This window comes from Phaenicophaeus curvirostris, chromosome 1 (assembly GCF_032191515.1).
Source record: "Phaenicophaeus curvirostris isolate KB17595 chromosome 1, BPBGC_Pcur_1.0, whole genome shotgun sequence".
In the NCBI taxonomy this organism is placed as follows: Eukaryota; Metazoa; Chordata; class Aves; order Cuculiformes; family Cuculidae; genus Phaenicophaeus; species Phaenicophaeus curvirostris.
In genome coordinates, this window is record NC_091392.1 from 200,362,812 (window position 1) to 200,378,199 (window position 15,388).

Consider the following 15,388-nt stretch of genomic DNA (forward strand, 5'->3'; position numbering starts at 1 on the left):
TCCTAAGCTGTGTACCATCAGGCTTCTTGCAATCATTACTGGAGCAGCATAATAATTTGTGCAGAAGCATAGGTTTTTATCCTATATTGTTGGTATCTTCACATACAGTATCACTCCCACACCATCATTTTCTCTTAAAATTTCTGCTAATAAGAGACAGAATTTTCAAGAATTATGGTGCTTCTGAGATAACTCCATTTTGTGTCTCAATATATAAGAAACATAATAAAAAGCATCAAATACAAATGGTGGGTTTTCTGAGCGTTCTAAAAAATCTTGATCTCCTAAACCAGTCATCTAATAAAGGGCAGCATCAGAGATCTCTATTCACTCTGGAAAATACACCTAGGATTTGTAGTGGAATGCTCATGAAATGCTTCAATGGCAAGACTGACTTTGGTTCAAGACATTTGTAATAATTCTTCAGAAACGTGAGTCATTGTAGATACTGTATTTGTGAAATTAGAATATGAGCAAACAGTAGCTGTGTGTTTAATGCAAATCAAAGCCTGTATTTTAGAGAACGACTCTTCTAGGATCTCACAGTTCAGAATTTCAGTCCCAAATTTCATCATATTTTTGCCTTTTGTGGGCAAAAGATTGCTACTGCAGCCCACTCTACCAGTATCAAAGCCAGAAAACAGTGGTCTCTGTGCTACAGTCAGTGCCAGTAGTATTTCCCTGATTGACTTACATAGTGACATCAGGTTAAACTCAAAGAGACTTTCAGACTTCGTACATTGTTGACTTATATACTACTTGTGACCAGTCATCACTGAATTGGATTTCCTACAAGCTAGCCCCCCTACTTTATGCCGATGTAGGGGGCTATCATAATCTGACTGATAAAACCTAAAAAATACTTTGAGTAATGAATTTTTTTTAATTTTCTTTTTAATTTTTATATACAAACAGGTGTCTTTCAGAGCCGCTGATGACTTTCAAGCTGCACAAAGATTTCATTGTTGCTGTTAGTAAGTAAAGTAATAAATACACTTTCATGAAAGTAATGTTGTTTCTAATCCTTAATCTCCTTGATTACTAGGCTTATTTTTCTCCTTGGTCTATTATTCAGTGATCCACCCATATATTGAATTCTTCAATGTCACTGTATGTGCCAGTACAGTCCCACATGAAAGTCCTCAAAAGAGAGAATTCATACTAGATGAAGCTGTTCAATGATTTGTTCGAATGTTTTTAGAGATTCTGTCTCACTGCCCTCTGCATGAAATTTTGAACCTCGATTTTTATGTTTGCTTGTTTTATACAGATTCATAATTCTTCTATACCATTTATCCCTCTCTTTTAGGGATGGTTATTTTCCCATCGTGCCTTGAGAAATTTCAGAGGATTATAGTTATCTCCTTTTCATAAATGGAGTAACCAAATATAGACATAGTAAGATTGTTTTCCTAATGACGTCAGTTTTGAATTTGAAGTTATTTCTCCATTTCTTCTTGCCTTGATAAGAGTAGAAGATACTCGAGAATTTTAGATATTTTAAGAATCAAAGGGTAAAAGATTTCACTGAAGTGCAGGTTGGATCAAAATTACTACTAAATTTTGTTGATTCCAGTATCAGCAGCAACTCCTTTTGGGAAGTTACCCGAAATATAGATTTCAGGGCGTTGTAATAGATATAATTAATGTGTCCTCATCATTTTAAAGGCTAATTGTGTTTGATTCCTTGTAATGCCTGTGTGTATAAGTATACAGGCATTGTTGCCATTTGTAGTTGCATCTTAGCACATGTTCTAATTTATCAGCAATGTTTGTTTTCTATTTGATAGAGTCAGATGATCAGAACTACAGAGTTGAGGCAGTGCATGCACTTGTGCATAAGTTACCAGAGAAGAACAGAGAGATGTTGGACATCCTTATCAAGCACTTGGTCAAGTAATTCTTCTTTATTTTTCTCTTTGGTATCATTGTAAGATGTGATTGTTTCCACTTTAAATTTGTCAGTTTTGCTTAATCCATTCCCTATGTTGGAACAGTGCCACTTGAAATTACAGTGAATTTCTATAATGCTCTTCTTAACGCAGCTGACAAGTACTCACTGTAGAAGCAAACAAATAAGACCATAAAGAGTCACCAAGATGACCAACTGTGTTTATAAAATAAACCCACTCAATGTTTTCATTCATGTTCCTACTTACTACAAGAATTGGCACTAATTAAATTCAAGAAACTTCTAAAACTATGCTAAGATTGATAGGAAACCCTGGTTTGAATCTGACTTGGGGCCCCACACTGTTTCAGAATTGGAGAGTAGACTAATGTGATAATATTTATCCTTCATGTTTGATCTTATTTTCCTCTCTAACAGTTCTGACGTGTGGTATCATTTGCAAACACTAATTTTAATTATCATCATTTATATTTTTTAATGTATATAAATATCCAAGCCCACTTTTGAACCTCCCTTGTACATCAACTCCTTATTTCATCAACTTCTCTGAGTATTATTTAAATGTCAGATGGAAAAGATTCTGTTTTTCTTTGAGCTGATGACCTTTTATCTTCACTGAGTTACACTTAGCATGTGCTCTAAGACAAAAAAAGGAGAAGTTTTTATTCTCTAATGTCTCTTTGTTTTTATTCCCTAATGTCTCTTTACATGACTAGCTATGATTACATACTATTATTACATTACAATTTGTCCTGTTTCTGCATCAAACATTATTCATGTCAGTTGTACTAAATCTTTGATCGGTTTTCACTGGTATTTGCTGAATACTTTTTAATACGTATTATTCTTTCTGATTTGGGATGTTAAATACTTTTTACTACATTCATCAATTATCTGGGAATGTGATTACTGAAACAGCAGTTGTTCAGACAAGCCTCACATGACTTAGATATGTAGAAGACGTGAGAGGATTCCATATTGTTTTCATTCCTTTCACTACATCCCATTTTGCTTTTTTAATCACAACTTGAGCCACAGCCTGCAGCAAGCTGTTTACAGGGGAGCCTACTGCAGTTTTTCTTCCTCTTAGAGACGTGAGAACTTTGAAAAATTCTTTGATAAGAAATTATTTAACCCTAATACATTATTTTTAGCCCTTTATGTCATTACCTGCTGGGGAACTAATGTGACTAGGAGAAGTCTGTCTAGAAAGCTGCCTGGAGGAGAGGGACCTGGGGGTGTTGGTTGACAGTGACTGAACAGGAGCCAGCAGTGTGCCCAGGTGGCCAAGAAGGCCAATGGCATCTTGGCTTGGATCAGAAACGGTGTGGCCAGGAAGACCAGGCACAGTATTCTGCCCCTGTAATTGGGACCAGTGAGACCGCACCTCGAGTACTGTGTTCAGTTCTGGGCCCCTCACCACAAGAAGGATGTTGAGGCTCTGGAACGAGTCCAGAGAAGAGCAACCAAGCTGGTGAGGGGGCTGGAGAGCAGGTCTTATGAGGAGCGGGTGAGAGAGCTGGGGTTGTTAAGCCTGGAGAAGAGGAGGCTGAGGGGAGACCTCATTGCTCTCTACAACTACCTGAAAAGAGGTTGTAGAGAGGAGGGTGCTGGCCTCTTCTCCCAGGTGACAGGGGACAGGACAAGAGGGAATGGCCTCAAGCGCCGCCAGGGGAGGTTTAGGCTAGACGTTAGGAAAAAATTCTTCACAGAAAGGGTCATTGGGCACTGGAACAGGCTGCCCAGGGAGGTGGTTGAGTCCCCTTCCCTGGAGGTGTTTAAGGCATGGGTGGATGAGGTGCTAAGGAGAATGGTTTAGTGTTTGATGGGAACGGTTGGACTCGATGATCCGGTGGGTCTCTTCCAACCTGGTTATTCTATGATTCTGTGATAAGGAGCTGCTGTGAATGTTTCCATTGTAAAAACTGATTAGGCAGACGTTGCATCTCATTAGACAGGGGGTAACCCAGAGAACCAGATGAAAGCAAGTTTCATAAGTTTTGTTACTCACAGCATTGTTTTATTAGCTAAAAAATATAATATCTACTGCTTTCTAACTCTTTAAAAAGTTAAAATATTTCTTGAAGGATTAATGATTTTGTAAAATTTACTTGTCTGGAAAATTCAAAATATATATACGTAGGAATTATTTCCATGAAAATTAGTTATAGGCAAGCATTTCTTCCTTGACCTCTTTTGTGACCTCTTATTCTCAGTATGACCTCAGCTGCATTTCCAAAGAAAAGAATGCCTGTAGTATTCCCGTCTTTGATTGATCTCTTTAACTCTTGCCTATCACATTTTTGATGCGGTTCTCATTGTTGATGAATTTAATCTTACGGGTTTACACTGAAAACTTGCAGTTCTTTTTCCAACATTCAATTCACTACTCCTAATTTCTCATGTAATTTGCCAGCTGTTGTTTATGCTAGCAATTCTAATGAGACTGAATTAAAAATTAGTCTCTTGAGTGTACTAATTATCTTCCTCATATTTTTCTTATCCTTGTATGGATTTTTTTCAGAGGACAGATAATATGAAAAACAGATAAAATGGCAGATAAAATGCCTAGTTTTATGTGAATTGGAAAATATGAAGAAAAAAACCCACCCAACCTTCTGGTTCTTCTTTCTTTTGTTTAAAATCCAATTTCAGAATGTGCACCCTTTCACTATATTTCTTTTAGCTATCCAGTTCCTTTATTTATGCTTTTGTGTGTAGGTGAAAATACTATACCTTTGACTATGGGTTATATAATGAGGGTAATATTTTTTTTCTTGGTTTAGGTCTTAAGGTCTTTATGTTTCTGCCTACCCTGACTTTTGCATCGCTATGCAAAATTAAATATGATCCAGATGCTGTGGGGTGTAAATCGTACTAACAACAAACAAACAAAGCCAGCAAATCCAAAAAAGTGCCCTGCAGAGAGGTGGTGCTGTATTTAGTATATACTCAGTCAGCAGCTGGGCAAACACAGGAAGTTTGGTGTTATTTTCAAATAGGCACCTCATTTTTTGTTTTTAAACCTTCCTAGTGAAATTACCTATCTACTTTAAAGAATAAATCATTCTTTGATATGATTTAATAGCACCATACTTTTCTGATGTAGAGAGTCAGGAGTCTGCAGTCTGGCAGTATCAAAAATTTACTGGATGTATCAAAGAAAGATTTTGAGGAGAAAGCAGCTGCGCCTTAATGAATGCCTTACAGCTACCTGAAATGCCTGATTACCTTTGCCTGTATCTATTCAGCAGCCCAGCAACAGTAGGACTAGGTCAGGGGAAATTGGTAATCAAAATGATCCATTTACAGGCCTGTTTTTTTTCTCTTTTGTAAGAAATTGAGCCTTTGAAATCCTTTGTAGAAAGTCCTTTCTGGTCGCAGTGTTATTAAATTCACCATTCCTTTTATTAACCAAGCTGCCAAATTTGTAACCAAGGAAACCCAAACACAGGACAAATACTACTTTCTGTCTTATGCTAGAAGTGCATAACATTTGTGTAGGAGACTTTAACAGTTACTGTGCTGCGCAAAGCAGAGTAATGTTGCAAAGAGTTAATATTTTTTAGGTTTTTCTAACAAACCTAGAGCTGAGTAATTCAAAACTCCATTTTCATTAAAATAATAGTGGACGTCCCAAACACCACTTAGGCCATCTAAACCAAACATAAGATCTGTTACAGAGAAAATTAGATTAAGATAATTGACTGAAATTGTGCTGTAACAAGGTAGTTATTTTCATTATATGGCTTCCAAATAACGATCTCTGACAGTGTGTCTCTCTGAAGTAAGATTTCAAAAAGTTTTTTTGGCATAACTTAATGAAGCAACATAGGAAACATGTAAGAGGACAGGCATTTATTTTCTGGGAGTTTATAATCATGCAGTCTACAATATGAACTCCTTTCCCATATTTCTCCTGTTTCTCAGTCTAAATGGGGTATTAAAATGTTCCTGTTAAAATACAAGGGAGTATTGCTACATTGTAAGAGTACTTATACAGTCTGTTGGACCTCTATACCAAGATACTTCTACTGTGCTACTCATTCTATATATCATTAGTGCCTACTCAACAGTAAGACTGAGAGAAAGGGTAATGTGCAAGTCCAGACGTGGCTTTGATCCTGATCCTAACAAAATCTCACAGTAGCCTTGAGTAAATCTTTTTGTCACTGCCTTTTTTAATCTTTGTAAGAGGGCTGTATGTGTGTCATTTGATCATTTTGCTAATGTTTGTATAACGTTTTAAGAGCAAATCAAGCTATCTGAGAATATTATTGGAAGGAAGATGTAGCAGATGGCTGTCAGAGCAAAACAGAGAACAAAGTTTGCTCCTATCTGCTAGTCTTGCAGTATTTTATAGATTTTACTGTTTCTTAATTTTTAAAAGGTACAAAGGTTATTTTAATTATGGAGGAAATGGCTAAAAATGCCCAGCTTCGAAATGATAGCGGATAGCAGTGAGACGGCAGAAGAAAATGTGAACAAGTGCCTCAATAGCTGATTCTTTTGGGTAGCAGATTCATTAAAATTAAGCATTAAGGCAATTATCAAATCTTTCCTTGCCATCGTATTTCTCAAACATGAGGCAGTAGGACACTTGAGACTGGGGAATCACTGGCAGTTATTTCAAAGGATTTATTTGGCAAATCTTATTCTTAAGGAGAGAAAAAAGGAATTGAGGATTACTGACTGATGATTTTCATTTTACTGTCTGATAAAGTATTGGAAAAACTAAGTTTCTGAATTCTATACTAAGAAAAAAAATGATAGAAAAGGTACAGCAAGCAATAACAGAATATACAGAAGTAAAAGGTTAATGTGTCTTAAAGACAGAAGATGTCATTATGATTGTTTAGTGCTACCTGTACCACAGAAACAATGATTTCACCGACACCATTGATCCTGTGTTTTCAATGCATTAATAAAGAGATCCTATTGCAATGTAAGTGTTTTCAGTAAGTTTCTTTGCTGTACGTGAAAGCTAAGGTTGACCTCCATTTTATCACAGTCTTTTCAGTCAATCCAACATCAAGTATTTAAGTTCCTGTGTAATTATTGAAGAGAGATAGCTACCTGCCTGAAGAATCCTAACCTTTAGATGGTCTCTATCTCTCTGTGAAGACCTTCAAAGTTGCTTTTCCATGCTGGTTATGTCAGGAGCTTAAATACTTACTCTAGGGAGACATGCTCATTATCCATTAAATTATTACAGGATGGGAACCTTAGGGAAAATATAGTAGTTGTACTACACTGCATTTTTATTCTAGTGGAACTGAACATTTAAAAAACATTTTTAAAGGGAGACATGAACTTGGGATCTTATTAAGGAAAGTCTTAACAGCCTTTTGCCTGTTGGAACTGTAGTTTAGCACAACTATTTAATTTCATATTGTTTGTGTTCATTTAAAGGGTATCGTTACACAGTCAGCAAAATCTAATGACTGTGTCCAACCTCGGTGTTATCTTTGGACCAACTCTGATGAGAGCACAAGAAGAAACTGTGGCTGCTATGATGAACATTAAGTTTCAGAATATCGTCGTTGAAATTCTGATAGAGCATTATGAAAAGGTAGAAAGACGTTATCTGACTGTTTTGTGGTAAAATGGAACTAAAATCTTGTTTTCATTAACATCTTTAAGTTCTTAAGAGTAAGAAAATTAGCATTTGTGGAAGGTCATTATTAGAAAGAATACCCCTTCCTCCCCCCGTGCTATGGATCTGTACTCCTAGCAAGTCTTCTGTGGCTGTGCAAGGTACAGATCCAAGGCATAATCTTCCATGCTTTGATGAAGGAGTTGCTTGAAATCTTCAGTTGCTTTCTGAAGATTGCTGTGTCCATCTTATATCTAGAAACAGAATGAGAATGTCATAACTTTGCTCCTAGCTCCTCCATCTGTCTCATGCCAGCAGTGTGTGAAAGTTCACTCTTGGTTAATGCATGGATTCTTCTTTGAGTGCATCAGGTTAGTTTCTTGCTGTCCTTTGGGGATACGCCAGCTGCACAGTGGAGATCTAGTCCTGCCCAATGCCGTGAAGCCCCAACCATCCTTCAGTTCCTTTTCCCTGAGCAGCATCAATGTGGAACCCAGCATAATTTCCTATTTCCATCTGCTGTGTTACTTTTGATGTGTGTAGGTACTAGATCAAAAGTAAAAAAAGAAAAAAAAAGTGTCTTAGACGAGGTTTTATTCCTAGTTACAGGTTTTAAGCCTGTCATATCTTTGTGATTTAAAAGCGCTTGAATACTCTTGAACATACAAACTTCTCTAGGTGCTTATTTTGCTTTGAAGAAAGGTATGTTTCTTCCTTGTTTACTTTGTTTCATCCAGAGAGGCCAGTGACAGCAGAAGTCCATCTCAGACTTTTTCCTGGAACACTGAAGAAATGTTTCAGGGTCTGAGAAGGAAACCCCATGAAATCTTAAACACTTACTTTCAGATACTACCACTGCAGATACCAATTTCTCTGAAAAGCCTCCTTAGATTTTTTTTTTTTTTGAACTATTTGATTTCAGAACTCAGCAGAACAGTGCAGACCTCTTTTACTTGGTCATCAAAAGAGATTTTACTTTTGGGATCTTTCATTGATACATATCACCTTCTCTGGTGACTAACAAAACAAACAGGTTTCTTCCATTTCATCTTACTGGGCTAAGGCACAGATCCTGTTCAGTACCAGGATCCCCTGCACTAGTTATTCAGTTAATATTGACAGTACTGCCTCCTCAAAATTGGTATGATACTGATAGCTTCCTTGCCCCTAACTCCAAAGCATACATATTACATGTTCCCAGCACTGAATTTCCCCTCCAGAAAATTACAAGCTCATTCAATGCAAAGATCACAGCTGCACAACCAAAATCACCCTTGCTCTATTTCTCTGTCTACTTATTTTTATATTGATGTTCTACTCACTAATGCCTAAAACAATATTAATGTCCTTCAAGAGCATGTCAAGACACACATTGAAGTACTTTCTACCACAGAAAAGGTTATTTGCTTTCTTCTGTTTCAGTGGGTGGCACGGAGTTATCTTTTCCTTGTTCACTTCATCCTCTTCTGTGAATGCCCTATTGATAAGGGATCCAGAAATCCTTTCAGAGATGTATTTTGACATTACATGGTATTTAACCTACAACTTTTTTCCCCTCTCCACACTATGGAGAATGGACACTTCTGATTCCTTTAGCAATTTAACTGAATAGGCATTTTTTGCCTGTAAAACCTCTTCTCCATTTCAAAGAAGTAATTCCACTTCCTTCCACAGAATACCATAAGAGATACTCAGTAAGTTTACACTCTACACTAGGAGGAATAGGTGAGAAAGGACATCTGGATGCAAATCTTTTGGTTATATTTTTTTTTTCCTATTTTCTATTGTCATCCTTCAAGGCAATTATTATTTTTACTGGAACTATCCAAGAGGGTTTTTAGGGTCTTTTAAGAGCTCTATTGCACGTGTTTAGGATACTGCACAAAAGCCAAATGAATGTTACCTAAAAATGATGAATGAAAGTCACCCAAATTACTGGACTTTATGTATTGTCCTTCCTGGTAAGCTTACCATGCTTATTAGCAAAAAAGTTCTTTAAAAAGCCATGTGTACCTCTGTCCGATCGCAGTAGATAGATACCCTAAAGATTTTCTGCAGTAATGAAGTACAAAATTGACCAGTGGTAGCACTGGTATGTAAAAGATAATAATCAGGAGATGCTCTGAAAAAAGAGATGTTCCTATTCAAACCTGACATGTTTGGCAAAATAAAGTGGTTTTCTGAAATGCAAACTGGATTGTAATAAAGTGTAACTATAACTAATTCTTGTGATATAAAAAGTTTTCACAGGAATACAGAGAAAGTTTCAATGTTTTCATAGTATTTTAAAAAATATATTACTTCTTGGGCAGGAGTTGTAGGCATGTATCTTATGTTTCGCAATTTAGACTGCTAAACACTTCTAAATAAGGGCTAGAAAATAAAACTATTTAAACAAATATTTTTATATAATTGGTATACATTTTAAGTGCAGCTCAGTACTGTGTTTCTTGGATGGTAAAATGAGACAAGAGCAATGATTATGTTCTGTGAATTTACTCTTCTGTAATGTATGAAACTTAGAGAATTAATTTCAGGTGCAGTGTCAAGGAAAACAGAGGTACTAATAATGGAAGTGCAAGAGTAACTTGGTTGCGTATGTCATTTATTTTCCTTTTTTTTTTTTTTAATCATGCAGATATTTCATACTGCGCCAGACCCCAATATTCCTCTTCCCCAACCTCAATCCCGATCAGGTTCAAGAAGGACAAGAGCAATTTGTCTCTCCACAGGTTCACGTAAACCCAAAGGAAGATATACACCATGTCTAGCAGATCCTGATAGTAAGTTTATCCTTGTTGACTCATTATCTCTCTTTTTAAGTCTTAACTTGCCTAAATGATATTCAATAAGAATTGAATTAAAATAATTATGAGTGTAACAGATGGAGCTTTGTAAGCTTTCTAACCTCTGTGAGTCACAGCTGCACTGTTGAATGACCACATTCCTTGCTTCTTTCAAATGAGGAAGGATGTTAGAGTTTTGGCAAGTCTCATGTTGCATACAGTGTTCAAAAATCGTTTATACTAGACTTCATATTCTAGTCTAAATGTAGTCTGCTTTGACACTCTGAGGAGTTTGTTGTATGAAGTTCACCTCATTTGCTTGTAAAATGATTATTAACATTGCCAAACTGCACATGTTATCCCTCCTCTCCTCCTGTAAAAGATGGAATTTAGTCAGAAGATCAAAGCCATTACCTTTTGACATGCATGAAACTCTGGTCTTTGGTTCAAGTCAGCTTCTGCCTAAGTTTGCCACAACCACTTAGAATTCCTTTGTTTTTCTGAAATAGAAACAAACTCTAATATTTTGGGCAGAAACAGTATACTTATCAAATGGCTTACTGTTTAACAGTAGGGAATTATGTATGCAGCTTATTTCTTCTTAGAATGCGTATTAATTTTCATGTAAATATGAGTATTAAAACATTTAATTTCATTCATTTTCATCTAGTGGGCCATCACTTTTTTACTTACTGGCTGTACAATTGAAACTGTAGCAAATATTAAGTAGTTACCAGTTCTACTGCCGGAGCAGCTTTGCAAAAGAACTGTGTCCCTTGATTCTTCAAGGAGATTTATGTGAACTGGTACACTAAATTAATACACAGTTAAGGTACATCTGTTCTTGAGGATCTGTAGTAATTCTTAAGTGTGTAATATTAGGACATGTATCCACAGGAAAAATGCTGCGTTTTCCATAGGTTTATATTACATGATTACTGCCAGAGAGAGTTTAAATACTAAATGTGAGCAATAGATGCCTATGCATCAATTGCCAGTGTTAATGGCATGGGATCCCATGTTATTCAGCTCTGAAGAAATACAGCTTTCCAAGTTGAAAATAGGAATATATGTGAAACTTAGAGTGACTAAATAGATACTTTGTCTTAAGAATCACTGCCTTTGAAACCACAGTTTAATGAATTTGGTGTGGTACCAGGGGCTAAAGGTGGCATGACAGAAATGCACGTGATTAGGAAATATAATTACTTTTTATCACTCTCGCTCCTCCCTAGGTGACTCATACAGCAGTAGCCCAGACAGCACTCCCATGGGCAGTATTGAATCTCTCTCTTCCCACTCCTCTGAGCAGAACAGCTCTACCAAATGCCCACCCTCACAGCCCAGGGAGAAATCAGGAGGAATTCCATGGATTGCCTCTCCCGCTTCTTCTAATGGCCAGAAGAGTTCAGGCTTATGGACTACAAGTCCAGAATCTTCATCAAAGGAGGATGCAACCAAAACAGATGTAGAATCAGACTGCCAAAGTGTAACTTCTGTCACTGGACCAGAGAATGCTTCTCCATCAACAGACTTGACCAAAAAGAGTTCTTACAGTCTGTCTGGGCTAAAAAGGTCTTCCGCATCTTCTCTCAGATCAATTCCATCAGCTGAAGGTAATTACCTAGATCTTCTAGGGCATCAGTGTTTACTGTGAGGCATCAGAAAATAAGAGCTGCATCTAAAAGCTAACAATATCCATTAATCTTTTATGTTTATATTTTTTTAAAATTTTGTGGCATATTCTTTGAGTTTTCAAACTGCTTCTGACATATCTCCATTAATTTTTACCTGTACAGTTCACATACCTTAAAAGTTATCAGTGTTTCTGAGAATTTAGAACACTCTGTACTGCTGAGCGTCACCAAGGTCACTGACTTGTAAGGAGGTTGCTAGTTTATAAGAAGAGTTGGAGGCTATGTCTTTCCACTGTGTCAAAGGAGTGATTTGTTGCAACATGATTGAGGCTGATCCAAGGTAGCATTTAGATTTAAAAAGCACTAGGCTTAACCTATCTAGTAAGTAACAGTTTCTTCGCTCCTTGTTGACATGCCTGCTTTTTTTTTTAACAATTGCATCTCTTCAGTTGGCTGAAACGGGAGATTGAAGGAAAGGCGAGCAGTGTTGGTTTGGAGTTTTTTACTTAGGGATCTTACAGGCAATGCATTTAGTTGAGATAGGATGAAATCTCTGACGTGAAATGTATGTCTGAACCCTGCTGATGCAATGGCTGCTTTATTCTGACCTACTTGCATGGTCTGTTATCCGATACTGCAAGTAAATTAGCTTGAGCACAAGATTATGGCTGAATGGTCCTGTATATAGACGTGATGTACCAGAACAACCACAAGTTTGCAAACCCAACTTCAGGAATCCAATTTCAATGCACAAGTTATGACGCCAATCATCCTCTTCAGTCAAAAAAGGGTTCTGCTTCGAAGAATCTGTGCTGAGCCTACATTCCAAATAAGCCTATAGATGAGACTCCTTACAAGACAGAGAAGCTTAAAAAAAAAGCTTTTTAATTCAGACAGTTCTGCTAAATGCTAAGTTAGCTGGAATGCCTGTGAACTCTCGCTGTACCTCTGTCAGTATGTGAGGTGACAACACTACATTGATGGCTATGTGGAAATTACTTCAGAAGAAATACTTTCTTCATATCAGTATACTCAAAGTCATTTGGATTATGAAGATTAACAGCAAGCACTGAACTAATGAGCGCCAGTGTACTGAGGGGTAGCGCTGAGTTTACAACTAAGCTGTCAATGGTACAAGTAGTACAAGTACAGGTAGTGAAACTATGTGGTTATGTGCAAAGCCCTAAAAGTTTAAGAAAATTCTTTCCTCTCTGCCCACTGTATTCAAGTTTTTTTCTTAAGACTTCTAGGTATGAGTTACTGTTATATTAACGGCATTAATAATTTATTATTATTATCATCATCATCATCAACATCAAAAAATGTATCTTGTAGAATAATACAATGCAATAACAATACTTATAACCTAGGAATTGATTTTATAGTTTGGGGTCTCTTTATATTATGACCAGTTTGAAAGAATCATTAAACATCTGTTCTTGGGAGTAAAGAAACACAGAAGTACATACAGTTCTTTTACTGCAGAATATATATGCAAACAAGGCAGCAGTCAACAGATAGGTCAGCTTAAATGACACATATGGCCATGCTTTGTATTGATTAAAAGGACTTCTTTGTGTGCAATGCAGTCTGTACAGCTATAGCTTTGTTTTATCAAGTTAAAGTTGCAATTATTTTTGGCAACTCATTAATTCCTGCATATTTTTTTTTTAAACTGCATGAAGCTTCTGTGGATCTTGAGATATTAATTCCTTAATGTGGTCTGATTTCATAGTGAATGCTGCTTTGAGCAGGGTTTTGGACTAGACAACTTACTGAGATCCCTTCCAATACGATTTTTTTTCTACAATTCTGTGGAGTGTACCGCTTCATGAATGGTTTTATTGTCACTTTTTAGTGAATATACTATCCAGACGTTTAAGTGCAATGCAATTTTTTAGCCTTCATTTCTTCATTCCTGCTGTTGGTCTTTTTCTCCTGGCTTACTTCCTGAAAGGTTGTTTCTTCTCTTAGTAAGTACTTTCTCTACCTATTTTGCCTCTTTTTTTTTGCTGTTACACATGTTGTGAAACAACTTTAAAATAGCTTTCATGTTCCCTACAATTTCATTGTTTTCTTTAGGTAACAAAAGCTACAGTGGTTCTGTGCAGAGCTTATCTTCAGCAGACACCAAAGATACACCAAAGCTCCCACCAAACCCTGATTTGCCACCCAAAATGTGCAGGAGATTGAGATTAGATACTGCATCAAGTAATGGCTATCAAAGGCCAGGATCTGTGTAAGTCACCAAGGCACTTTAGAGATTTGTGTTGTTACAGTATTGTCTACTATAAAGTGATCCCTAATAGCTACATAAGTAATTGAGAAAGCATCTGTGACTACTTGATTGGAATATTTCTGTATTTGTGAACTATTTATCTATCTTAATTAAAATTGTAAACAAAGGAGACGTGGCACAAAGTCTGATGAAGGACTCCTGTTGACTTAATTAGACTACAGATAACACATATAATGAAGAAATCTATCTGGAAAGTGATTAGTATTATTATCTCTTGTTCTTCTGGAATTTAATGTTTCAAGGACTATACAAGCTATTTAAGTGGATGCTGTTATGTCAAGAAGATCATCAGATCTTATTTGGGTAACTCCAAAACTGGAGGAGGGGTAAAACAACTCAAACTTCTGCTCTGAAATTTATTTAGTTCCTCCATGTTACATAATTCATGTCTTTGGTTTTTTCCAACAGTATGGGTTTGGGACTTTTTTATGTTGACAGGAGATAAGTTCTAATAGAGGTTGTAATTTAGCCCGTTGAGGTTTGAGTTAGCAATATTTCTCAGTGCTTTAGCAGAAACTTAAGAGTCAAAAGATCTTTGCTGTAGGCCTGACTTGAACCTAGAATTTCACTGTCCCCATGAAAAAGTGATTTCAAGATCTTCAGAGCACCAAGAAGTTCTCCAAATTTTACAAGACTCCATTCGGCCTCTCCACTTCTTAAACTGGAAGGGATCACTGTAGTCATTTCACAGAGTGATGTGTCTTGAACAGAGAACCCTGCACAGCTCAGTGTTCCAGTCTGATAGTGACTGACTGGCAGTAAAAGCACTTCCAATATGTCTATTGTCCATCCGTACAAGGAACGGCTGAGGGAACTGGAGTTGTTTAGTCTAGAGAAGAGAAGGCTGAGGGGAGACCTTATTGCTCTCTACAACTACCTGAAAGGAGGTTGTGGAGAGGAGGGTGCTGGCCTCTTCTCCCAAGTGACAGGGGACAGGACAAGAGGGAATGGCCTCAAGCTCTGCCAGGGGAGGTCAGGCTGGACATGAGAAAAAAATTTTTCACAGAAAGGGTCATTGGGCACTGGAACAGGCTGCCCAGGGAGGTGGTTGAGTCACCTTCCCTGGAGGTATTAAAAGACGGGTGGATGAGGTTCTGAGGGGCATGGTCTAGTGTTTGATAGGAATGGTTGGACTCAGTGATCTTGTGGGTCTTTCCA

General features: G+C 37.1%; 1 protein-coding gene across 1 annotated transcript in view; it reads left to right on the forward strand.

Moving 5' to 3' along the window:
• The window catches only part of ARHGAP42 (Rho GTPase activating protein 42), a 166,416-nt gene that overhangs the window by 136,987 nt on the left and 14,041 nt on the right, over window positions 1-15,388 (forward strand). Inside the window, exons 16-21 of the mRNA XM_069883489.1 lie at window positions 916-974; window positions 1,791-1,896; window positions 7,325-7,484; window positions 10,147-10,291; window positions 11,530-11,910; window positions 14,014-14,170. Coding sequence (XP_069739590.1) covers window positions 916-974; window positions 1,791-1,896; window positions 7,325-7,484; window positions 10,147-10,291; window positions 11,530-11,910; window positions 14,014-14,170 — 1,008 coding nt within the window. The remainder of the gene's footprint in view (window positions 1-915; window positions 975-1,790; window positions 1,897-7,324; window positions 7,485-10,146; window positions 10,292-11,529; window positions 11,911-14,013; window positions 14,171-15,388) is intronic.